The sequence below is a fragment of the Thamnophis sirtalis genome, unplaced genomic scaffold, assembly GCF_051295495.1.
Source record: "Thamnophis sirtalis isolate CommonGarterSnake01/CBP01778 unplaced genomic scaffold, rThaSir2_p1.2 scaffold_4, whole genome shotgun sequence".
Classification (NCBI taxonomy): domain Eukaryota; kingdom Metazoa; phylum Chordata; class Lepidosauria; order Squamata; family Natricidae; genus Thamnophis; species Thamnophis sirtalis.
In genome coordinates, this window is record NW_028261384.1 from 97,061,903 (window position 1) to 97,086,993 (window position 25,091).

The 25,091-nt window shown below is 40.2% G+C and overlaps 1 protein-coding gene across 1 annotated transcript; it reads right to left on the reverse strand.

Annotated features, from left to right (window-relative positions):
- Positions 1–1,294: 1,294 nt before the first annotated feature.
- On the reverse strand, positions 1,295–23,377 carry LOC106553172 (uncharacterized). The gene is made up of 6 exons (XM_087711874.1): positions 23,302–23,377; positions 15,851–15,966; positions 12,389–13,569; positions 8,704–8,811; positions 4,864–4,910; positions 1,295–1,442 (listed from the first exon to the last, which is right to left on the reverse strand). Exons 3-6 carry the CDS (start codon positions 13,544–13,546, stop codon positions 1,385–1,387), a joined length of 1,371 nt encoding a protein of 456 aa, XP_087568000.1. The 5' UTR covers positions 13,547–13,569; positions 15,851–15,966; positions 23,302–23,377; the 3' UTR covers positions 1,295–1,384.
- Positions 23,378–25,091: the final 1,714 nt, after the last annotated feature.

The following is a 25,091-nucleotide window of genomic DNA, read 5'->3' on the forward strand; positions in this document are numbered from 1 at the left end:
AGCACCTATATAAGCAGAGAAGAAATTAAACAAGACACTTTATTCAAAATCCCACTGAAGATGTTACCTAGTCTGGGAGCCAAACAGCATGCTTAGAGAACAGACTACTGCCAAAACTTAAACCTGAGCTACAAATGTTCTCAATAATTTCTAATACGATGTGTGTGCATATATGTTTAAAGCAGAGGTACCTAAACCTTTTGGGAAGTGGGCTACACAAATGGTAGACAAGAGCGCAAGTGCACAAAGCTGCATTTGCGCAAATGGCAAACACACATACACAAAACCATCCCCTCTCCCCAGGTCTGCAGAGCCAGAAAAGTTGAGGACTGCTGGTTTAAAGTATTCATTCAGTTCTGAATGGCGTTATCACAGAGTTTCCTGGTCCAATGTTGCCCCATAGAACCTCAGCAGCTTCTGTGACAAGAAATAAACATTCTTCATCAGTTTTGGCTGATAAGCTAGTTCTGATTTTTCCCACAGGTGACAAATGGCATACTCTTCATCCTGCTGTGATTATCTTCCACAGTGTATTGTTTTTAAGGATCTTGAAATTTTGGTTGGCCAAAATAACGCTACAAGATTTTTTTAGGAGACAGACCAATTTGCCATGCTACTCCAGTGATTTATTAGCTGCACATAATGTTTCTGGGCTCTACATCCATTGCTCTTTTGAATTGGGACCAACCTTTTAGAAATCTCACATCTCAATTTGCACCCTGAAAACCTTCTCAGAAGTTGTTTTCAGGTGCTCCTGACAAATGAAGTGAGGAAAATACCGCAGAAAGTTTTCACTAAAAAAGGAGATTAGGCTTATAAAGCTAATTCTGTTATTTTGCTATCAAGTGGATATTGTTTTATTCCCCAACTTTTTAATATCCACTACGTTTTCATTTTGGGCTGTAAATGTTGTGAATTCTTAGTCGCACTATGAGCTTCATTTCACTCACTGCTACCTTTTTTTACAATTTATAGTCATATTTATAATTACAGATATACTTTATTGTGTCATTTGGGAACCTGAAAATATTATTAAACATTTTATAGAGATGCAACAAATAAATGAATACATACACGCGAAGGTAAGCTTGGCTCCGTACAAATGTCACGTGAAGGTTCTACACATTTGTAAAGCAACTTTCTGGCACCAGGAAACCTATAGATGTTATCAATGGTAGTCACTATGGCCATGAGCAGTAATAAAGTTAGCCTAACAGAAGTGCAGTTGTTCATAGTGGGATAATGGCAATTCTGAAATGTTTTTAAGCAATAGGTTAAAGACAGCAATAAAATGTTTACATCAGATAATATATTTAATAATATTCAATATAAACCACAAAATAAAATTTTACAGTGGTTTAGGTGATAAACAGCTCTATTCCAACTATATACGATCATAGTATGATAGGTTTTCTTCACCTCCCTCTTCCTCTCCTAAACTTCTGTAGATATAAAAAGAACAAAAAATGGCATTACAATGTGCTTACTGAACTACTGGTAGATAATCTTCCAATCTGTTCATTCAACTTTCGTCAAGTATTATCATTGTAGTAGATCTAATATCCTTATTCTCAGATGCTTCTAAAATAATTATCTATATAGTACTGTAAATCTATATATGATAGATCTATATATGGTACCACTATTTTTCTGAGGAGAGAAAGAATTTTGGCATTTCTTAGCTATCGAATTTCTGACATGCTGAATAACTACCAGGCAGAAAAGAGCAGAAGAGAACAACTGCACACAGCAAAGATCAAAGGAGTCCTAAGTCAGGCCTGTCACAATTCATTCTGCTTCTCTATTACTCCTGCTTGGCTTTTCCTATTGTTCAAGCAGCTAAAGGTAGGAAGATAATAGAAAATCAAAAAGGTAAAGGTTTCCCCTGCCAGTCATGTCTGACTCCTTTGCCTGCTCATCTCCGTTTCTTAACCGAGGGAGGCAGTGCTGTCTGAAGGCACTTCTGTGGTCATGTGGCTACCATGACTATACACCAAAGGCACACGGAACACCCACTGGAGTGGTACCTATTTATCTACTTGCTTCCACTTGTGTTTGAACTGCTTGGTAGGCAGGAGCTGGGGCAAGCTACGGGAGCTCATCATATCAGACGGCGCTCGGGTCTTGAACCCAGGCTTTCAGGTTTCCAGCTGACAAGCTCAGTGTCTTTAACAACTGAGCCATCGTGCCCCCTCAATAGAAAGTTAATTTTTTTAAAATTTTCATGTAAGTCAATGACGCTGCCAAAAAGAGCTTGAAAACAATATTGAGGGATTATGAATAACTAGGCAGGATGGCAAGACTTTAAGTGATGCTTTCATCCATATTTCCAACAAAATGGACCTGTTGCTTCTAATAGCATCAACAATGTTGCCACTATTTGCTTTCCTATCGACTTTTCCTGCATATTTTGCCAAGAGCTTTATTGGGACCACACACTGCCTCATAGGAAGTAAACTCATTTACGCAGTTTCCTGCGTTGCCACAAAACATGAAACCATAAATTAGCCAACTGCATTTTGGCCTAGCATGACATGTGAACCCAGCCTAAATATGGTTGCCAAGAGGTCAATTTGGATCTTGGGAAAGTTAAGTGTTCTAGAAGTTGCTAATACAGAATGCAGGATGAGAAGCAGTCTCAACAACACTTTGGTAGTCAGCCACGCTAAGAAAAGCGGGCTCGGTATCCACCCATGGAATCGCCTCTTGACAACATTGCTTTCTATCTGTGGTAGAGAGGGAAAGAGAGAAGTGAAGCTCTAAGGTGAGCAGTAAAACAGAGGCTTCGTATCGGCCTTCCAACGGGGCTGAGGGAGAGTTTCTTTCTGTGCTCAAGCTTCTTTTTCGTGACCTGCTTGAATGAAAGTAATCACTTACAATATTAATAAATGTTGTAAGCTGCCTGGAGTCACTTATGTGTTTAATGAATTAAACAATGAAATGCATCACTGTTTCTCCATCACAGTAAAAAACAAATTTTATGTGCTAAATAGAATTATTTCTACAGGTAGGAGGAATAAAATGGATTCCACTAAAAACAGAGTTCTGTTTATTCCTAGTAAACCAGTGTTTGGAAGGATTCTTACTGCGGCATCCAAATGTAAGTTTTCTTAGGAGTAAAGCACAATATAATCTCTGGGGTATATCTGTAAATTGGTTATATAGACTCAGGATGCATATTTTGGTATTAAAACCCCAGAATTGTAACAGGCAAAATACAATACTATCTTGCCTACTAAGATATTTTAACCAGTCCTTTGAGTTTCTGTTGATTTTCCACATCCTACTCTTTCTCAACAGCCTGGCATCTTTTTCTCCAGTTTACCAACTCAGCCTCATCCCGTACCTTACCTGCTGCCTTGAGTAGTACAGCTAATTCTGTTGCAAGATACTACCTTTTTTTCTTTGCCAGAATGCAAGAATTGACTTCAAAATCTGCATTTCTAGATACTATTAAATCAAGCTAATATGAAAACATAATTATCTATTTTAGCATACATTGGAAAAATGACACCCCCCCAACTGAATATATTAAGAGAACCTGGAAAATCAGGTATACATATGCAAATTCTTATATTCCCTCCCTGAATTGCAATGTTGCTAGGCTACATTTTTTAGAAAGGTCTTATATTTTTTCTGAGATCTAGATATGACAAACATAGGAAAAGCACTTAAAAATTGAAGCTTGAAGCTAATTTTTTCGTATCTGCTAACTGTACTTTTGCTTTGTATGTTCTATATTCCATCAAAGAAGCCACACAAAGTCTTCTTGGTGGGGGAAAAAACCCTCCATTCCCTCTTTATATTCTTACCCATTTGTATTAAAGAGCAATAACAGGGTTAAAAAAATAATAACTATTTATTACTTATTATAAAAGGTTATTATTTTAAAAGATTTATGTACCCTTCATTTGTTCTTGGTTTGTAGTCAGCAGGTTTTGCAAATAAATATAACACACAATTTTGCAATACCTGTTTGACCTGAAAAGAACTTCAGGTTCAGGTTTCTGAAGAGAACTGTATGCAGGCTACGTGAAGAGATAATTTCTACATTTCATAATTTACAGAAGCTAACTGATCATGTCTGAGGCACTGCCTGAACAGAAGCAGCAGCAGCCTGATCGATGAATTCCTTGTCATAGCTTCTTTTGTATGATTTTAGGCTACAAAAGCAAGCCGAGATTTCAAGGGAATTCCAGTGAAGGGCAATGCTTTAATTTTAATCTCACTCTGAATTTGACGTGATTTTTAACACATTTTATTATTTTATGTTTCATTTAAGTTTTCATGCTATTTTAACCTTATAGCACTGCTCTAGCAGAGTGCTTTATTAATTTACCAAGCATTTCCGTTTCTAAAAAGAACGATTTGTACATAGGTGACCAGAAATTTCTGACTGTTCTTTAAAGAGCTAATATAGGATCCAATTTAAACACAAATGCAAAAATAAAACTGTTAGAATCAGATAGACAGAAAAACTATAGGAACTTTTATCCACATGTATGCAACAGAAGCCATACAATAAGTGTACAGTGAAAGGAGCATCTGTTCCTTTTTCTAATATGTTTTTGATACTCGAGAATTGGGAAAGGTAAAAACTGCCTTTAAATGGGAAAACCGAAAATCTTTTGAAAAAACTATTGCAGTGAAGGATAAAAAGAATCACTTTCAACTAGGATGAATACAATTATGAGGGACGTATGGAACTTTCTCCAATCCACAACCCCTATATGCATTGGATTAAGCAAGTTATACTTTTTACATATTAGGAAGCATGTAAATATGGATCTGCAGATGCATTCTGAACTGCTTCAAAAAAATTTAAAGAGAAATAATCCTGACTTGCACACTGAGGCTACTTACACTTTCTTTGAAGTGCCTTTGGTTCCTCTTCTTCTGTTCCTGAGGTACTGGTAAAAAAAAAAAATTAAGTATTGCTCTGGCAGCAGTTTGAATGGTTTATCATTACTTGCTCAGCTTGGTCTAGTCATTTGTTTATTAGATTTAACACCCATCTTGTTTCCAGGCAATCCTAGGTGCTTTATCACATTGAAGGTATTAAAACCATTAAAGATAATTATTTCTAAGATGCTAAAAATTAAGTTACAATCAAAGATAAAATTAATAAATAAAAAATAACCAAAAGGTAAAACTGAGGGAGGGAGGAAGTGCATTGGGTGGGAGGCTGGATTGTCTCTTAATTAATCAACCAGCTCAATGTGATGCTCCCCCATTGGGGGCCCCACACCGTCTGGCAGAAACAGGTCTTCAGGCCTTTATGGAAGGTCAGATAGGTGGGATCTCACCTCAGGAGGTGAGATGTTCCAAAGGGCAGGAGCTACAGCAGAAAAGGTCCTTCTCCTGGACCTCACCAGCCAAAATTCCTTGACTGATAGGGCCTGCAGCATGTCTCCTCTGCTGGTGTGAATGGGGTGGACCAGTCCCATTGGGGTGGGATGGTTCCTCAGGTAACTTGGACCAATGCCATGCAGGCCTTTAAGAATAATAACCAACACTTTGAATTGCACCCAGAAGCAAACCAGCAACAGTGCAGCTTGCAGAGCAGTAGTGTAACACATGCCCCCCAAGAACTGCCATAGCAACTCTGCATTAGTTGACATTGGTATGTAAGATTGCTTCTTGTATGGCTTCTACAAGCATTGGATATATTTTAGTCTTTTACTTTGTTTTCTTTGTCCCTCCAACTGCTGTCAGGAGGATTTTATGAGCAAGAAGGTGCTCTTTCATCTCACATTGTGGTTTCTTCTGTTAGGGTTGGAGAAAAGTCAACCTCATATCTAGGCCTTCTTATTCAAGTCCCAGTCAATCGGAATTCACTTTCCAGGTAAATGAATTTATGACAGAAGAGAACAGCATCAAAACTATTGTGCAAGGCACAGTTCTCCATTCCTATTACGCCAGAACGCAAATAAATTTTGTAGCATTAACTCAATTCAATTTCAGCTAAAGAGAATGAGAGGCTTTCACATACTGTATTTTTTGGAGTATAAGATGCACCAGAGAGGAAGGAGGAGCTGACGTCGCAATGACACGACATGCGATCTTGGAGCTCCAAGATCACAGTCAATACTTTTGCCGCTGGACGGTCCTTTTGGACCTAAACCGTCCTGGAGAGACGGTGACAGGGAAGATTACGTCCTGCTGATCTCAGGGACACCGCAAAGTCCCTGATTGATCCAGGAGAATCTCTTTTTGCTGGCGACAGAAGCGCAGCCATTGAAGCTGCTGAAGTTGGGACAGCTCCAGAATGGGAGGAAAACGGAAAGAGAAAGTGTGTCCATCTGGTGAGGAAATCTTATTATTATAAAAGAGACTACCGCCCCCCCCCCCAAAATTAAAGCTAAATTAAATTTGAAAACAGAAGAGAACAAGCGGCAAAATTAAGCTACACTAGACAGTGTGGTTATCCTTTTTTAAAATTTTCTTTTATAGATGGAACTTTTGCAAATGTTTCCTTTCTTTAAATTGAACGGATTAGTTTTTCTTCTACTTTTTACATTATTTTTTTATACCAATGGATTAAAATCTTTTTTCTTATTTTTATAATGCTGGAATGGATGTTTTTTTGTTTTTTGCTCCATTTAAGAATTTAGTTTTCTTTAAGCCTGGAATATAAAGAAGTTATAAAAGGAATGCAAAGAGGGCTATAATAACAGAGGGAAAGGAAGTAACACTGCCACTTGAAGGCTGGAGGCTTGGAAATATTGTCTTTTTTCTCTTTGATCATTTGACTTTGCATTTCAAGGTTCCTCAGCTTGTTTACAGAGAGTGATAGTGAGAAGAACATGGGTTGTTTATGCAGGTGCTCTTCGGGAGCTTTATTGGCAGATAAAGATGCACTGAGTATAAGACACACCAAGATTTTGAAGAAGCAAATTTTTTAAAAAGTAGGTAAGTAGATAGAGGGATAGAGAGAGAAATACAGTAGGTAAGTAGGGAGAGAGTAGTTAGGTAGGTAGGTAAAGGGATAGAGAGAGGGAGAGAGATAGAAACAGAATAGATAGGTAGGGAGAGTGAGTAGGTAGGTAGGTAAGTAGATAGAGGAGGTGTGTATATATGTGTGTGTGTGTGTGTGTATGTATATATATATATATATATATATATATATATATATATATATATATATATATATATATATATATATATATATATACATACATACATACATACATACATACATACATACATATACATATATATATATAAAATGAGAGAGAGAGAATTACAGTAGGTGGGTAGGTAGATAGAGGGAAGGAGAGAGAAATACAGTAGGTAGGTAGGGAGAGAGAGAGTACGTAGGTAGGTAGATGTTTCCAGGTGTATTTATCCATTTGCTGGAGAAGGAAATTGCTGACAACCTGCAGCACCTAAGACTTGTTTCTGCTGGCACAGCACTTGATCAATGTAATTCTCATCAATAACTCTAACTAAAGAGCATTCCAAAAGGGAAAAAAAAGTTTTTGCACTCTGCAAACCTCCCCAAAACGGCCCATTTTTTGTGAAAACAGGCCCGTTTTTTTCAAATAAAAGGCATGAATAGCCTTGGGGGGTGAGCTTGCAGAGTGCTCCTGGGGGGGGGGGGGGGCAAAAACAAGCAAAACATGGCCCTTTTTTCGTGAAAACGGGCCCATTTTTTTGTCAAAAAATATTGCATGCATGGAGGCTTATAGAGTGCTGCTGGGGGCTGGGGGCAAAAAACGGCCCATTTTTTTGTTCATTTCTGTTCTCCCCAGCAGCTCCCTGAAAGCCTCATAAGGGTATGCATGGCCATTTTTGTGAAGGGGGTGGGACTCCGGGAGGCAAAAAAATGCTGTATTTGATGTATAAGACGCACCCAGACTTTCAGCCTCTTTTTTGAGGAAAAAAGGTGCGTCTTATACTCCAAAAAATACGGTAATCTTTTTTCATGGGTGCCAAAATAAATAAAGCCTGCCTCCCACTCTCTGCTGCTCAAATTTGGGAGCAAATTATTTTGAGTAGTTTCCTGCACTCAGCTAGAAACTCTCATTTGGGGGAGGGAAGTCTGAAAAGAATGCTGATTTTTCTTTTGTAGTTTCAACCAGGTTAGCAAAGTGCTAGGACTTGGAAGCAATATTTTAATGACTGACTTTCTGCTTCCCCGGACCTGAAGTTTTAATTCAAAAATAAAGGTGTGATTGTGAGAGATTAATGTAAATATTTTTCACATTGAGAAAAAAGAATCAATGACTGGCACAGGAAACAATGTATTTTTCTGTTTCTCAGTAAGAAACTCATCATTTTCTCTATCTTCTGTTTGTAAAACAGCTTCCAACATGGTCTTGGTAGCCTAAAAAGAAGGTCCTATTGACCAAATCAAGCCCACCAGGCCCCCTATCAGAATTGGAGATGAGATGAATCCAAGCTCAATATACCCATTTAGTTAACCCAATTTGCCTCCCTCACCAATAATGGTATAAACATCAGTTCCATTCTTTCTTTTGATGTTACGATATCATTGCCACATCTCTTGTGGCTCTTTGAGGTTGAACATATTGTATTACATCCTGCGGAAGCAATATGGCTGTCTCAAATTACAGTGTTCAAGGAAATATTAGCAATCTATTGAAAGTTTGAAGAAGTTTATCTTTTCATTATTGGACTTTGAGATATGGTAGGTTAAAAGAACAGTATAAGGATCTCCAGAGAAATATTATAGCTTACCATAATCAAAATAATCATTGCAATGATAACCATTATCAACACTGCCACCGAAATACCCAACAGCAACTTTTTGTAATACTCAAATTGTGGAATTTCCTGCCATGCTATCTGCAAGGTTAAACAAAGAGAAAGAAAATGGAAGATGAGTCTTCATGTATTTCAACATCTTCTCCATCCTGACTAATAATATAGAGAGCAACATGTACTTATAAGTATGTATCAGGCTGCCCTAAAACAGCTTGGTAGTTAGTATTGGCTTACCGTATTTTTCGGAGTATAATATGCATGGGAGTATAAAACGCACCAAGCTTTTGAAGAGGCAAATTAAAAAAAAAAGTTTTTGCACACTGGAGACCTCTCAAAAAGGGCTGTTGTTTGCAAAAACAAGCCCATTTTTTAGTCAAAAAAAGGGCATGCATAGCCTTTAAGAGGCTTATCGAGTAAGGTGACCAGATTTTAACATTGGTAATGCGGGACACCATTGACCGGGGTGGTGGTGGTGGTTATTGATTAAAAATTTGGTCCAAAACCAAAATCCTCTTTCTTGACAGCGCTTTCAAGAAAGAGGCTTTTGGCTGCATTAGACACGCACCCCCCCACAAAGAATCTCAGAGAGACAAACAAGCAGCTTCCCCACCGTGGGCTTTGTTCTTAACTGACAGCGGGCAAAGGGAATAGAAAGAGGCGGCAACGAGGCTGCCTTTTGCGGAGAGCAGGAGCTTCGCCAACCACGGAAAGGTGCCCCAGGGCTGAGATCCAAGGCACGCTTAACTAGGCGAGGAACTTGTGCGGACCCTACGGGGTGTGCGAACTGAGGAAAAGAATGGAGGGGAGGGGGGGCGTGCAGAGAAGCATGCCGAGCTGTCATTGGTGCTGCTGAAGCTTGCGAGGAGATCTTGAAGCTGAGGATCTCATGGCTGCAGACATGGGGCTTTGATTTGGTGATTCTGGGATCAGTGGCCATGAGGGATTGGTAAGGATGACTGACGCTTTTTTCTTCAGCCCCAAACTGGGTTTGATTCCCAGCACACCTCTTGATTGGCTGAAGAGAATGTGATCCAAAAAGGAAAGTGTCTGAATTAGGACAAGCAAAGACGAGAATTCCCGCTTGAGGGAAACTCGGTGGGTTTAAATTGAAGTTCACCTGTTCTTCGTGGCAGCTGTCCTCAATTAGGGATCCCATTTAATTCAAGAGATCTTAATCCATTAATTGGCCATTTTAATGGCGGACATACCGCCGGAGCAGCCAAAAGCCTCTTTCTTGACAGTGTTGTTGGGGCCCAGGGATCAATTATCCAAGAAAAATTGCCAATTTTTCGGCGGGTCCGGACAAGTTCGTCACCTAGATAAGTGGGCCTTGGATCCCAGCCCCGGGGCACCTTTCTGCAGTTGGCGAAGCTCCTGCTCTCCCCGCAAAAGGCAGCCTTTCGCTGCCTCTCTCTATTCCCTTTGCCCGCTGTTGGTTAAGAACAAAGCCCACTGTGGGGAAGCTGCTTGTTTGTCTGTCTGAGATTCTTTGTTGTGTGTGTGTGTGTGTATGTGTGCCGGACATACTGACAGAGGGGCCAAAAGCCTCTTTCTTGAAAGTGCTGTCAAGAAAGAGGCTTTTGGTTTTGCTCCAGGAAATCCAGGAAGGAACAGTCATTACCTCTCTAGCCGAAGTATTTCCTGGAGCTCTATCGTACTGGGTCATCTTTTCCTATAAAAGGAAGTAAAAGGGGGGGGGTCCGTTTTCTTGATTTCACATTTTAATATCTTCAATGAAAGTACTGAGACATAGAGAGGGGTTAGACAGAGTGTCTTTTGTCTTGCCCCGGTTAGGATTTCTTAAGCAAATCCACTGCGCTTTCACATGAAGCCAAAATCGGGACTTTTTAAAAACGCTGCGGGATGCGGAACAAATTATGAAAAATCGGGACTGTCCCACCAAAAGCAGGATGTCTGGTCACTTTATTATAGAGTGCTCCCAGGGGCGGGGGGGAGGAGTTTTTTGCTCATTTTTGCTCTTCCCAGCCTCTAGCAGCACTCTGGAAGCCTCCTAAAGGCTATGCACGGCCATTTTGGTGAAGGGGCGGGGTTTCAGGAGGCCAAAAATGCTGTATTCAGTGTATAAGATGCATTCAGATTTTCAGCCTCTTTTTTGAGGGGAAAAACGTGCATCTTATAGGCTGAAAATAAGGTAATTTGAATATCTTAGCCCATATCATCCCACCTGTACAATTTTAGCAACAACTATAATCTAAACTCATAATTTAACGTTCACTTACTAATACATGTTTTAATCATGACTTATTATCTTGAACATAGAATCTTGGTTTATTAGTGGTTTATTATTTGGCATACCCAAGGCCCTTATCAATTCATGGTAAAACAAAGGCAAGTTTCAGAACTCTTGCTCCCGCTCTACAGTGACTTATAATTTTCCCTGGCAATTTTTTTGTCATCTAAAATACCGGACAGATGGAAGAATCTGGAGTCTATATGCCAAGCCATCTATTAGCCCCACAAAACACCAATTTCATTTTAAAAATGTTATTATATTGGGTGGGGGAACCCCATAGGTAGAGTCTTATAAATGTATGCTCATAATAAATCCACTTTGGAATTATTAAATTACATTGAACATGCAAGACATACATTTTTATAAAAGATAAGTTTACAAAACATAACCAAACTCTTCATAAATCACTGACAAACTGTAGTCCTATAAATATAGATGGGAAAATATTATTGTTGCTAAGACATGGAAGATACCATGTGTGTAGGGGTAAAATATTGATAAAAAGTAGCCAGGAAATAGATAAAACAAGTGATGATTACTTTCTGTATGTGTAGTACTGTGTATGGTTTATTGGAAAAATCATGATAAAAGCAAATCTTATTTAATATAGATATTATGCTTATTATTGTCCAAGTTTCATTTCATCTACTATTTAAAAACGTTTTGCAAAATTTAGCATTAAAATATTAAGATATTTTTAATAATATTCATTCTGTTCCTTTGAAATATTATGTCAAATTTCAAAATCAGTTGATAAATTAGGACAGAGACGATGAGATATTATTATCATTATCATCACTGTTATCTTAGTACAGGGTACATTTGACTATGCCATTGTTCAGTGCATCCATTTTTTAATAGTCAATTATCATCTTTATGAAAGAAATATTGCAAACTCTTGCAGTTCTTCTGATCCATAAAAAAGCTCCCTTCTCTAGAAAAGTATATTTTGATCCATCTCCCTTTTAAAACCAATAACAGTTCTTATACATCTAGTTTTCTTAAAACCATATCATCATATCTGAAAATCCCTGATTTAATTCTGATGAACCACATTTTGCTTTTATTTTCACTTTAGCTTTGTGCTATACACCATTTCCCCAAGATACAGATCACCATTTGTAAGAACTTTACTTATATGCACCTGTCGCTTTCCCCTTCAGTGCAGACATGGAAATCAGGCAGAGAAGTGTTCTTCGCCCATACACATTACTTTTAACAACCCAACAAGCATTTTATCTAAAAACAGTAATTGCCTTTACAGAAATGCATGTGCAATTAATATACACCAATTTGGTCTCCTGGGAAAAAAGAAAGACACATCTAGGCAATCAGAGATTTTTAAAACTCCTAATAGTGTACTTGTTGGGACTACGTATCTAGATTTACTTATCTAACCTTTACCTCATCAGAAGGTTTCTCCATTTTTCTGGAGTTTGCCATAATCATATCATTTACATTCTCAGTGGGCCAAAAGTAGGAGTTCAATAGAACAGGTGTCTCCTGACTGCTTTTCACACTGAAGTCCTTCGTGAGATCCATTCTAGAGATTAATTCAGCACAAGCCATCTGGATAGTGGGGTCTCTGCAGTTCACATTGACAAGATGGATCAGGCAGTAAAAGAGTTTCCTGAAAAGAATTTCAGACTCCCTTGGGAAGACAGATGCCAACAATGTGTTTAACTCAACTTCATAGAGTTCATCCTGAAGCCAATTGTTAATGTTTCTCAAAAGAGGAAGCAAAGGGAGAGCAGAGATGGTTTGTTCATGATGCTCCCAATGTGTCTCATGAGACAGTGTTATACCAGGCAAGTCTTCGTTCGAAGTTTCTGAGTCTTCAGCACCATCCTCAACTACCACAGAATCAGTGAAGGGAGGCAGTTTAGTTGGAAGATTCGAAATGGAGTGATTCTGTAAGGAATGAAGTGCTGCTAGAAGAAGCCTAATAAAGGAAACAGACTTCTGAAACTTTAGTTCCTTTACTAGCTTCTCCCATCTTTCTGCCATGGTATACAAAACAAGTTTTCCTTGTTCTCCTGCAAGTTTTCTAGTTGCATTTGCAAATTCTAAGCTTTTTCTGAACAACCTATAAAATAACTCTTTTTCCCTTGGATTTTTTCCAAGCCAGTGATCCCTTTTTACCCTTTTCAGATGGTTCTTTAATTTTTTCCAATGGCTTTTACTGCTCAGGATGATGTTGCCATAATCTGGAATTTCTACAGGCAATTCCTTTTGGATCTCCAACCCATGAGACTCCCCTTCGTTTTCTGCTAATTTTGCTTTGAGAGCCACCTGTAGCAAATTTGTTAACTTGTACAGTTTCTCCAGCTCTTTTTTATCAGACCACTTCACATCCACGTATTCATCAGGAATGAATCCATTGACTGATTGTAAATTATCTGGTATGTGTTGATGAAAATGGATACCTAAATGAGTACGTCCGTGAGTCACCATGAGTGATAGCGTGACATTATGTTGTTCAGGTTTTTCAGCGACAATATTTAATATGTTGGTGGCATTTAATTTTCTAGTTTTCAGTACTTTCTTTACTTCATCTTCCATAGTTCCCCAAAGTTCTTCTTTCTCTGGTCAGAGAGAAGAAAAAGGAGGAGGAAAAAAGAAATCAGGATTCTTCTTTCATTGGTAGCAAATGCTATGAATGGAACAGATAACTGAGTTAATTGGATATAAATCAGTTTATTCAATTAGCATTAGATGTGGCCTACAGTTCACTCTGGTACCCATTTAACCCAAGATTAGTTCCAATTACTCTTAAGAAGATATGTTTCAAATTATACAATGGATGTTAAATAATCAGTGCAGGAGAACACTTTGATGCTTGGATGATTAGGTGATATTATACTCCAAAGGAAGATGCTAAAAAACCGGCTTGTTTGGCCTAACACAAGAGTTTGTGGTGACAATCTGTTTGAAAACTAGAACCATATAGCTACTCACGGTAGAGTTCTAACTGAGAAAGCAGAATTTGCCACAGATAATATGTGGTCATTATATTGATCAGGTTTGATGTATGGACTGTACCAGCCTTTCCCAACATGGTGTTTTCCACATTAGATTGAAAGCACAGATCATAGAAATCCTAGCTAAAGGCTATCTAGAAGGTATTAGATTGGACCACTTAAAATAATCTTTGGATTAAAATTAAAAAAATAAATCCTTTAAATCATAAATGTATCTGTTTTCTGCTAATTCAAGGCAAAATAATATGGGAAGATATCAGAGATAATATCTCATTATCACAAGTCATAAAATGGAGAAGGAAGAACCACCCTGAATTCCAGACCTTTAGCTCCCTCATAGTTAATGACACCCCATCATCTACTTCGCTTAGACTGAGCAATTAAGAATGATGGACTGGGTGACCAATGGTTCCAAGAAGGCAAGACCCAAAAAGACAATGTAAGATCTTTTCAATAGTGATCGGAGGAACCCATGTGGCTATCGGGGGGAGGGGCTCTGTTATCTGGGGCTTTATTATCTTTGGTCTCGGATGGACTTGCACTAACTCAGGCAGATCTGGTGTATAATCCGGGAGTTTTCCTGGACTCATGGCTCCTGCTTGAAGAGCAGGGGACAATTTTGCCTAGGAGGGCCTTTGCTTAACTTTGTGTTGTGGGCAGGTTATATTCTTTCCTGGATTAGATGCCGGAGGCTCTTTGCTTGGTCATTCACATGTTTGGACTATTGAATACTCTATATGGGGACTTTCCTTGAAAAGTATCTGGAAGTACCAGCTGGTCACAAAATATGGCTGTGTGAGTAATCTTGGGTATCCCCAAGAGCTTGCAACACCCCTATTGGGTGAGTTGCATTGGGTGCCAATTTGTTTTCAGGTCCAATTCATAGTTTGGTTATGACCTACACATGACATGGGGTCAGATTACCTGCAAGTGTCTTTGCCCTATTGCATTGGCCCATCCGACTCAGCCAGGCAGGGAGGATATGTTATGGATCTGATCAGTTAAACAATTTTGACTGGTGGGGTCCAGGAAGAGAACTTTCTCTGCTGCTGCCTCTGCCATTTCTCCCCACAGCAATAGCAATAGCAATAGCAATAGTTAGGCTTATATACCGCTTCATAGGGCTTTCAGCCCTCTCTAAGCGGTTTACAGAGTCAGCATATTGCCCCCAACAACAATCTGGGTCCTCATTTTACCCACCTCAGAAGGATGGAAGGCTGAGTCAACCTTGAGCCTGGTGGGATTTGAACAGCCAAACTGCTGAACTGCAGTGCTGCATTTAACCACTGCGCCACCTCGGCTCCACAGGTGGGGTGGGTGTCCATTGTGTTGGTCTTTCAGAAAAATCTGGAGGCCTGGCTCTGCCATATTGCTTGGGGATCAAGCTTGCTTGGAGATATTCATCCCCCCCCCCCCCATCTTTTTCACTTTGACTTTTTTACTATTTTGCCTCCTAATATTCATATGCAAATTTTATGTTTTTATATTTTACTTGCACACTGGCAAAGTTAGTCTCTGGGAGAGATGGATGTTTCCAATTTTGATAAAGTAAAATTTAAAAAAAATTAAAAGTGAAACAAAATGAAATAAAACAATCCTATCAGTTCCACAAGAGTTAATATCTGGAATTGAATACCAGAAATGATAAGAGAATTTAAGGGGGAGGAAAACCCTGTCTGGCTTAATCAATTTTATGCTGCATGCCAATGCTTAGTTATAGATCAATTTAATAGACAATCAGTAATTTGTAAATAAATCATTCACATCTCTCACACTTGTGTATTGTTCTTTCCCTGGGGTTTTTTCTCCCTAAACCTAATTTACTTACAACTGTGAAAGGATTGGAATGGATACAAAATATTTTGGAAAAGAACTTTTGGCCTACCATAGTCAAAGGCATTTGCGACACATTCTTTGGGGCAATCCAACTTGATGGTATTAGACGTTTCAATGGTATCCTGATTTTGGCAAAGGCAGCAGGACAGTTTCCTAGGCAAAATACTGTGAATGAAAAAGGACAAGGGCTTCACAAATGTTTATTATTATTTCTACAAGCTACAGTTCTAGCCCTTTGAATTGGGTGCCAGGTTAGAACCAATGTTCCCTCTAATTTTTTTTCAGTGTGTGCGGAAAAGTATAGTGTTTGAGCGGTACATTTTCATGCCTGAGCACCTGAATTTTTTTCACAGATGTTTCACAAAGCAATTGATTTATAGGAACCGAATTGGAATGGAGAAAAATGGTTTTGTGTGTGTGTGTGTGTGTGTTTTGAGTGAGCGAGGGATCCGGTAAGAGAACTGCGCCTATTTAGAAAAAGTAAATTATTGCATGATCAGTCAAAGATAAGAATGGGGAACAGGTAGGGCAGTAGAGAGAAAGTGATAAAAAAGTGGGAGAGAGGAAGAAAGGAAGAAAAAAGGAAGAGAGACAAAAAGAGACAGAGAAGGAGAAAGGGACTGAAGAGTGGGAAAGAAAGAGAGAATGAGGGACAAAAGAAAGAGGGTGAGAGAGACAGAAAGAGACAAAGAGGAGAGAGAAGGGAGAAGGAGAGTGAAAGTGAAGGAAGAATGGAAAAGGAGAAAGAGAGACAAAGAGAAAGAGAGAGACAGAGAGAGAAGAGAGGAAGAGGAAAGAGTAAGAGAGAACATCTCAGTTCAACCCTGAGGTGCAAATATTCTCTTTGATTGGTAATTTTATTTGTCCATTTACTATCCAATACTCTCATTCCTCCTTAAGTTCATCAAGAATTCCCTTCTTTTTATTGAATTTATCATAATACCTTGAGAACAACTTTTTCAGATATAGCTTTACAGCTATTTAAAATATATAGTAATTTAGGTCAGGTTTTCAGAACATTAGTCTATTATAAGTCACTAAGTGCAAAGAAACGGAATTCAGAAAGTTGGCTTCCCTTTTTGTAATTGCCTATTGTCTGCTTAATTTTCTACCTACATTTTTGATAACTGATATTCACTGAAGCCCATCATAGAAAGAAACCCTCCCTATGAACTTTGTTGGGTTTCCATGGAATGAAGTTTGATCTTTTTCTCAACCATACAGTAGCATATTCTTTCTAAGGAGGATATAATCAAGATAGTCCATAATTGCCTATCAATCTAACAGTATGGCGATTGACAATCTCTTTATATTTCAATTCTAACTCTTTCAGTCTTAAAGGTTTGGTGAGGAGAAATCCAAAAATTCTTTTAAAGAGGAAAACAAATGCTTGCACAATTGCATCCATGGAGACATGTATATATACACAACACAGAGAGAAACAAACTTAACAAAGTGTCATCAACTCTCTCTCTCTCTCTCTTCCCCCCTCCCTCCTTCTCTCCCCCCTCTCAACCCCCCCCCCTTTCTCTCAGCTACTTTCTGCCTTGTGGACCTAGAACTGATTGCTGTCTCCAGGCTGGCTCTCCTCTCCTATTATCGTGGAAGGGATCTCACAAAAATCACTGCGTGGCAGTTGGAAACTGCTGCGCAATGTTTTGTTGCCACGTGCGCAGCCGCACACCCACGCACCTTAGAGGGAACATTGTTTAGAACAATCACAAGGAAAGCTTTCTTTTAAAGATTGGGTGGATGGAAACGCAGGAGCCATGGATAGCCAGAAAGATGATCTTTATTGTTACAGAAGTAAGATGACAGCGATTCAAACCTTTCACAAAATGCGCCCAGTATTTATAGTAATTGTAACAATCACATTAACCAATCAGGGGCCGGGTACTGCACAGCAACTGCTGATGCAGTACCTCGGCCAATCAGGGAAGATTAGCTGTTAAGGAAGGCTAGCAACAGCCTCTGCTGCATCCCAGCCAATCAGGGCGCAGCAGAGCTGTTGCCAGCTCTTTTGTATGTTTCAGAATACATAACACCCCTTCCCCCCAGATCTGTGCATGCTTGGCTAAGGAGCATGCGCAGACGACCTCGGACCAGGCCTCTTCGTTGTGGATGGACTTGGAGAGGTGGTGAGACTGTTTGATGGGGGGGGGACATAGGATCAAAACAAGGAGCTTTGAAAGTTCAAGAACATTGTAAAATTTACATTGCATTCCCCCCAGTTAAGTGCATTTTTCATTATCTCATTTTAAGCAGTTTGTCTCTGTGTTACATTTGCGTGTGTGTGTGTGTAACTAATATTACCCAGAGGCAATTCTGCTCTGTTATTGCAAAGAAATACCCAGAGGCAATTCTGCTCTGTTATTACAAAGAAATAACAAGGATCATGCCCCAGGAGCATTCTGGGATCTGTAGTTCAGAGAAGATTGTATGACAACTCCATTTTTCACTTCTCCTTCCCCCCAGTTAATTCATTCACATTTCATCTACAGTTAAATTCATTCACTTCTCCTTCCCCCCAGTTAATTCATTCACATTTCCTCTCCATACTCCATTTTTCACTTCTAATTTACATTCCCCCCAGCTAAGTACACATTTTTACATTAACTCAATTTTCACTTCTCTCTTTCTCCCCCTCCATGTTCTGCGCATGCCCCAAATAAACTCTATCGAAAATCTCCATATCCTGGGCTGTAGAGCCACACGGAGGAGTCCAAAAAAAAATCTATTGGAGGTCCGTTGAGCGGAGGCAACCTCTGAAGCGAAGACCGGCCCTGGAGGCGGCTCGTAGATGGCTTCGTGAGGCGTTCCTGCGTTTGGGACGGACGGAGAAGGTGGTGAGGCGTGGCGGCCGCGGCATCAGGGCCCTCGTCGAAGGCAGGCGATGCAAAGTGGCTTTGCGCGGAGGTCCGTGAGCGGGGAGCAGAGGCAGGCTAAGCAGGCAGGTGGCCTTGGGAAGCTGGCAGCTTGCGCAGGAAGGCGGCAGTGGAGGCCTGGAGGCGTAGATGGCAAGGCACACGAACTTTTGAAATTTTGGGAGGAGTAGAGACGCGCAGGTGGCAAGGCTTCGGAAAGGACGGCGGCCCTGGCAACAGGCAGAGGCTCTCCCTGGGCGGCTGGGTTTAGGAGCGTTGAGAGCGGCCGGCTCGGGAGGCGGAGGCGGATGAGAGCCGGCAGGGCAGCGAGGAGGTCCGGCGGGAGGAAAGAGCTGGCAGGGCAGGCTGCGCAGGCGGTGAGGGCGCGGAGGCCGCGGCGGCTTGAACACGGCTGGCCCCGGAGCTCCTCGAGCTTCTCGTTGGGAGGCAGGCATCGCAGGGAGGCAGGGAATGATGGCCTGGTGGAGTAACGGTTGGCTCCAGCAGCTGAGCGGGGAGGCCGGCAGTGGAGAGAGGCAGGCAGTGGAGGCAGAAGGCAGGCAGGTGGTGGCCTGGTTTCTCGGGCTGCTCGCGACAGGCAGGCGTCGGGTGGCGTTGGTGCTGAGTCTTCCTGTGGCTCGTCGGCTGCTCGTTCGGGAGGCAGGCCGGTTCCGCAGGAAGGCAGGCGTCTCGGCTGCTCTTTGAATTGAGACAGGCCGATTGAGACGGTGTCGGCTTCGGAGGCCCCTGGCTAGGCAGGCTTCACAGGAAGGCAGTGGCTCCTCGCATTGGAGGCAGGCATTGAGCTCTCGCGGCAGACTTCGCAAGAAGGCAGGCAGCTCTTCGGGAGGCAGCGAGGCTTTGCAGGCAGGCTGGCTGGCCGACTCCGCAGCAGAGAGGCAGGCAGACTTCGCAGGCAGGCTGAGTGGCCAGATCGCTAAGCAGTTTGTGCTATAGGGACAGCTGGCTGGATCCGTGAGGTGCACGGAAAGCCCAACGGCTTCGGGCCCAGACAGTTCCGGCCGAGGTTGGCTTCCGCAGACTGCGGCTCGTCCTCGGAGTAGGCGTAGACCGGGGGTCTGTTGCTCGTCCTCCGAGTTGGCGTAGATTGAAGCTTCTCGGTGGCTGGATACTGCTGCAGCTGGGCGCATGCTGGCCTTGGGTTCCGGCAGGTCCTTCACGAGCTCTTCTAACAGCAGGTAGTTCTGGTAGCCTCTGGGGTTGTGCGAAGTGGACCGGGTAGCCTCCCAGAGTTCAGCCAAAGAAAAACGTTCCCGTGGCTGCGACTGGCTGTTTTTTCTTGTTCCAGGCCCTGCGGAAATCGCGGATCCCACTCTCGTCGCCAGTTTTAAAGATTGGGTGGATGGAAACGCAGGAGCCATGGATAGCCAGAAAGATGATCTTTATTGTTACAGAAGTAAGATGACAGCGATTCAAACCTTTCACAAAACGCGCCCAGTATTTATAGTAATTGTAACAATCACATTAACCAATCAGGGGCCAGGTACTGCACAGCAACTGCTGATGCAGTACCTCGGCCAATCAGGGAAGATTAGCTGTTAAGGAAGGCTAGCAACAGCCTCTGCTGCGTCCCAGCCAATCAGGGCGCAGCAGAGCTGTTGCCAGCTCTTTTGTATGTTTCTACATAACACTCTCTCTCTGTCCATGTGGCTCAGAACTGGGTTGAAGTAATAAGGAGTTAAGATACAGATAACAAACTATGGTGATAATTGCTCTCCAGCATGTATAAGAATATCTATCTGACTACTAGTTGGATATTATATTTCTATGCAGCATTAGACAGTAAAGAGGATGAAGCAGAGAGCCATCAGGAAAAGGGACTCATTATTAGATTTAAGTTGTGCAGGCAGGAAAACAAGAACTGAGGGGAAAGTTTCTTAGGCCTTGTATATCTAGAATTTTCCAGATATTTATGCAGGCTGGTACCACAACTTACAGATTCTTCTTGAATTCAGAATTTAGGTACAATAGTAGAATCTTGCTGGAATTTGGCTTTATCGGATCCTTGTACATTTAAGCAGTACAATTGCTCAGGAGTTAATATGCTGAGATTGTCAACTGGAAAGCTCCCTCGGCTAAGAAACCAAGATGAGCATCTTTCCTACAGTCAGACTCAACTGGACAGGGAAACCTTTATATTCACTCTTGGTACATCTAACACACCAGTGCTATCTAACTTTAGCAGGCAAGTAGGTCTTAGCCCTACTTCCCAAGGTCTTTTTAATTAGAAAGAACCTTTGCCTCTAGCTAAAGTATATGCTCTGTATGCTGAAATTTTCATGCCAGAAAACAGAAATTCCACAGAGAAACAAAACTTTTTCGTAATGTTTAGAATTGGTAAGGAGAAAGGGATGAAATTGCGATGTGTGTAAAAACAAAAGTATACATCAGTTCAATCCCTGATAATTTCAAGTGGGACTGGGAAAACATTAAAACTTTAAAACTACTGTGTTTCCCCCAAAATAAGGCAGGGTCTTATTTTCTTTTGACCCTCAAAATAAACAATTGGCCTTATTTTGGGGGAGGTCTTATTATTTTTAAGGTGTAGGAGGTGGTGAGTGTGGTCACCTCACAGCTGCTGCTGTGTTGCAATATTTTCGGGGAGGGCTTATTTTCATGGGAGGACTTATTTTTGCTCATGCGCTCAAAAGCCTGATTGGGCTTATTATTCGGGGAGGTCTTATATTCAGGAAAACAAGGTATCAATCAGCAGTTATGCTCACATCATATTTTTCATAGTAAACTGAGTCACAATTAATTTAATTAAATCTAATTTCTGGGCTCACATGACACTGTGACTCATAAAGCATTACACAGATGGTGTTTTCACAACATTAATTATCGTCGTTGGCGTCGAATCTTACCAACCACATAGACAACACATAGACAACTAACTACTTGTATTGTGTTCTATGTTCCCCTTTTGAGTTGTTCGCCGCCCTGAGTCCCTCCCGGAGAAGGGCGGCATACAAATAAAATAAATCCTAAATCCTAAGACTTTATCCAGGATGATCTGTTCCCATATGGCTTCTCAGGTCTTCCAGTAATACATCAATCACTGCTGCAATCTAGTTTATTCATATTTCTGCTGAGCATCCCCTTTTCTTTTGTTCCATATTTCCTAGCATTCAAGAGAGCTGGGTCCTCACATAATATGTCCAAAATATGATAATATGGACTTGGCCATGCCTTGAGTAAAAAATTCTGGATTGATTTGTTTCTTTTCTTGGTTATCTGTGATATTCTCAGGGGTGTTCTCCAACATCAAAGTTCAAAAATATCAATATTATTTCTACATTATTTCTATAAAGTCCAGCTTTCACTTGATCTTTGTAGATGTTGACAGATCAAGGATCTGAACATCTTTTCCACGTTCTTCATTACTTCCTTATCAGGTGCTAGGCTATCGTATATTTCTTGATGGCTAATTCCTTTATTGTTGATAATTAATCTTAAAATGCCAAACTATTGATCACTTCAAAATCTTCATAAGTCAGTTCTGAAGTGTAACATACTAGGCTAAAATATGACTGGCTTGTTTATAATTCAATGTGATAGATGCACAACAAAGTAAACCAACTTTCTCCCTCTTGGTGAGCTTCAAAATTGCTTGATAAACTAGTCAGATATGAAATTTAAATACCTGGGAGGCTCCAATTAGGGAAAGCTACCATAGACAATATTATTGTAGGCTATTTGGCTGAGACAGATGTTTATGCTTTCTGTATTTTTATATTTTTATAAATTTATGACATACTGTGGTTTGATCGCAGGGATTACATTCTATATTAACTAGTCTTTTCCAGACTTCCAGTCCAGTAATGGGTTCCTAGACTGGTTGGGCTGAATTGGTAGTGGTTTGGCGGCCTGGGTCACTGGAACTGGCAGTGACCCAGCCCTGCCACGCCCCCGAACTGGTTCTCCGGGCGGCACCATAGGAACCACCAACTTATTTTTTGCTTTGGTGCTTGTGCAAAGCAATTATTATTCCACTGCGCATGCGCGCATGGCGAGACAATGAGCCAATTGGCAATAGCGACTGCTGGAACCCATCCCTGCTCCAGACACCTTTGCCACAAAGTCAACATGTATTAAAAGTATTTTAGGCACTTTTAATCCTAAACTACTTATCAGTGTTCACTGCTGCATATTAATGGAACATTCCTTGGATGTTCCTGCTCTCCCTCTTACCTGCAGTTCATATTGTATATATACAAAAGAGCAAGATTGACAGTAAGGTACAAACTATTTCTAAGGCATTTTTACCTGCCAGTTTTGATGTTTCCATTAATAAATTTTAGTTTGTAGGTTCTGAGGAACTCTGGCTTGTTTTAAGATGTACTGTGGGCTGAAAATGTTCTGGGACAACCACCATATGCTCAGGCAACATCCGCAACAACTGAGCATTATCATCGGGAAATATGTACTAATAGTGGCTTGAGCTACTAGTTTTAATATTAGTAAAATGCTCCCCATGAGGAAATGACAACATCTGTATTGCCATTTTCAAAAGTATGAGAGAAGGAAAAAAAGAAGAGAAGGGCAAAAAAAGGAAAACATGGCCCCCTTCCCATTTTTGTCTTGGAATTTACAGAAAAAGATCAGAGGTACTTACAGAGTTTTCAACTTGAAGGAGATTTTGAGCAAATTCTCTAATATGTCTATGCTTATTTTTGTAGAACCAAGGTCCCTGAAAAAAAAAAAAGGACATGCCGACTTTTCCAGATATAGGGAGAGATAGACAATTTGCAGAACACAGCCAGTGAAAATAAATTCATGGAGCTGAGAGACTTTGTCTCTTTGGTTATCCCTTGACCTAGTTTATGATTGGGCTTACAACATAGTTAACCAAGTTAAGACCTAGCATCTACAGTCACACAATAGGCAAAATTAAATTATTTTAAATCTTATTTCGTGCTCTTTTTTTGGATTAGCGTAGGTTTACGATTTAGTACACTGAGGTAACACAATGCACATTATTAGCTATTTTTCATATTCAATAACCAATTTAAGTATTTATCTGATTGGATTTCTCAAATATAAAATGAATATCTATTACTGTTTCACTGCTCTGAGCTCCTTGAGGAAAAGGATACAAATAACAATGTGGTAATTTAAAAGTAATCAAATGATTTGACCAGATGCTGTAGGGAGGTAGGGAAGGGATTGCTTCTGCTGAACGTTACTGTACACAACTCTTCATCATGCAGAGCCGGAATGGAAAATTGCTATGGCTTAGCCCTCAAGCTGAGTTTGAAATACACATGAAGATGTTCTCTCCTATTAAATGATCACAGCCCATCACTGAAATTGTTGGCACTGATTTCCATAGGAGTTGTTAGAGTGATTAAGTTGACAATGTGGGCATGAAAAGTTCCAATCTCCACTTAATTGTCTGAACTCCCTCAGTGACTTTGGATCAGCCACTCGTTCTCAGCCATCCTAACCCACAAGGCTTTGATTGTAGGGGAATCTATAGATCTTGTGATAAGTTCACACCAAATAAAAAATACTAATTGTTTTTTTTTTGTCCTTTTTTTTTTTTTGCCTTTTCTTTTTGATTTTTTCTTTTCCCACTGGTGTGGGCAGGTATTGTTCAAGATTATTATTTGTACTAATACTTTTAAATAATAATTACAGTCAAATGAAAATGGATATATAATAATGCTTAAGTTAATATGAGTTATGTTTGTTGACCGTGGAGGATCTGTAATCGATTGATACACTTTCTACAGATGTAAAGAAAGATGCTGTACTTGTTTCAATTAAAATTAAAAAACATTTATTTTAAAAAAAAATATTAATTGTTGATTTTGAACAAGGCTTGAGCTTCAATGCTTATTCTAAAAAATAGCTTTATAAATCCATTTCCCTAATGTCTTCCAGTGGGCAGATGGTTCCCTTTGCTGTGTGTTGACAAAAAACAAATGTAGAATTAAAGCAACTTCATGTAGAGCCATGGATTCATTCATAAATTCCAGCTTAGGTATAAGATCAGGACCCAGGATTAAAAATCTATCATTAATGTAATGAAATGGTGACAACTGCAAATACAAAATATACAAAGCTTTCCTACTCCTTTTCTTCTTCCTTACATACACATATAATTCATGCCTATTTTGTTTTCTCCTCACAAAAATAACCCTGTGATTTATTTACAGTTACCAAGTTTTCCTTGAGACCTCAAGGCCAATTACCTCATCGTCTCAATGAAGCCTAGTTCTAGTCTTCTTGTGGGATCTTTTTCCTGATCTGGACAATATTAAAGCGCTGACAGCTAATGACTGGTCCATGGTTATGCTATTCTAAGGCTGTAAGAAAATCCGGACCTAGGTAATTCTGACCCTGACCAAGGACCATATTGATCTTCAGATATAGTAGCCCAAGCCAAATTAGGAAAATAAA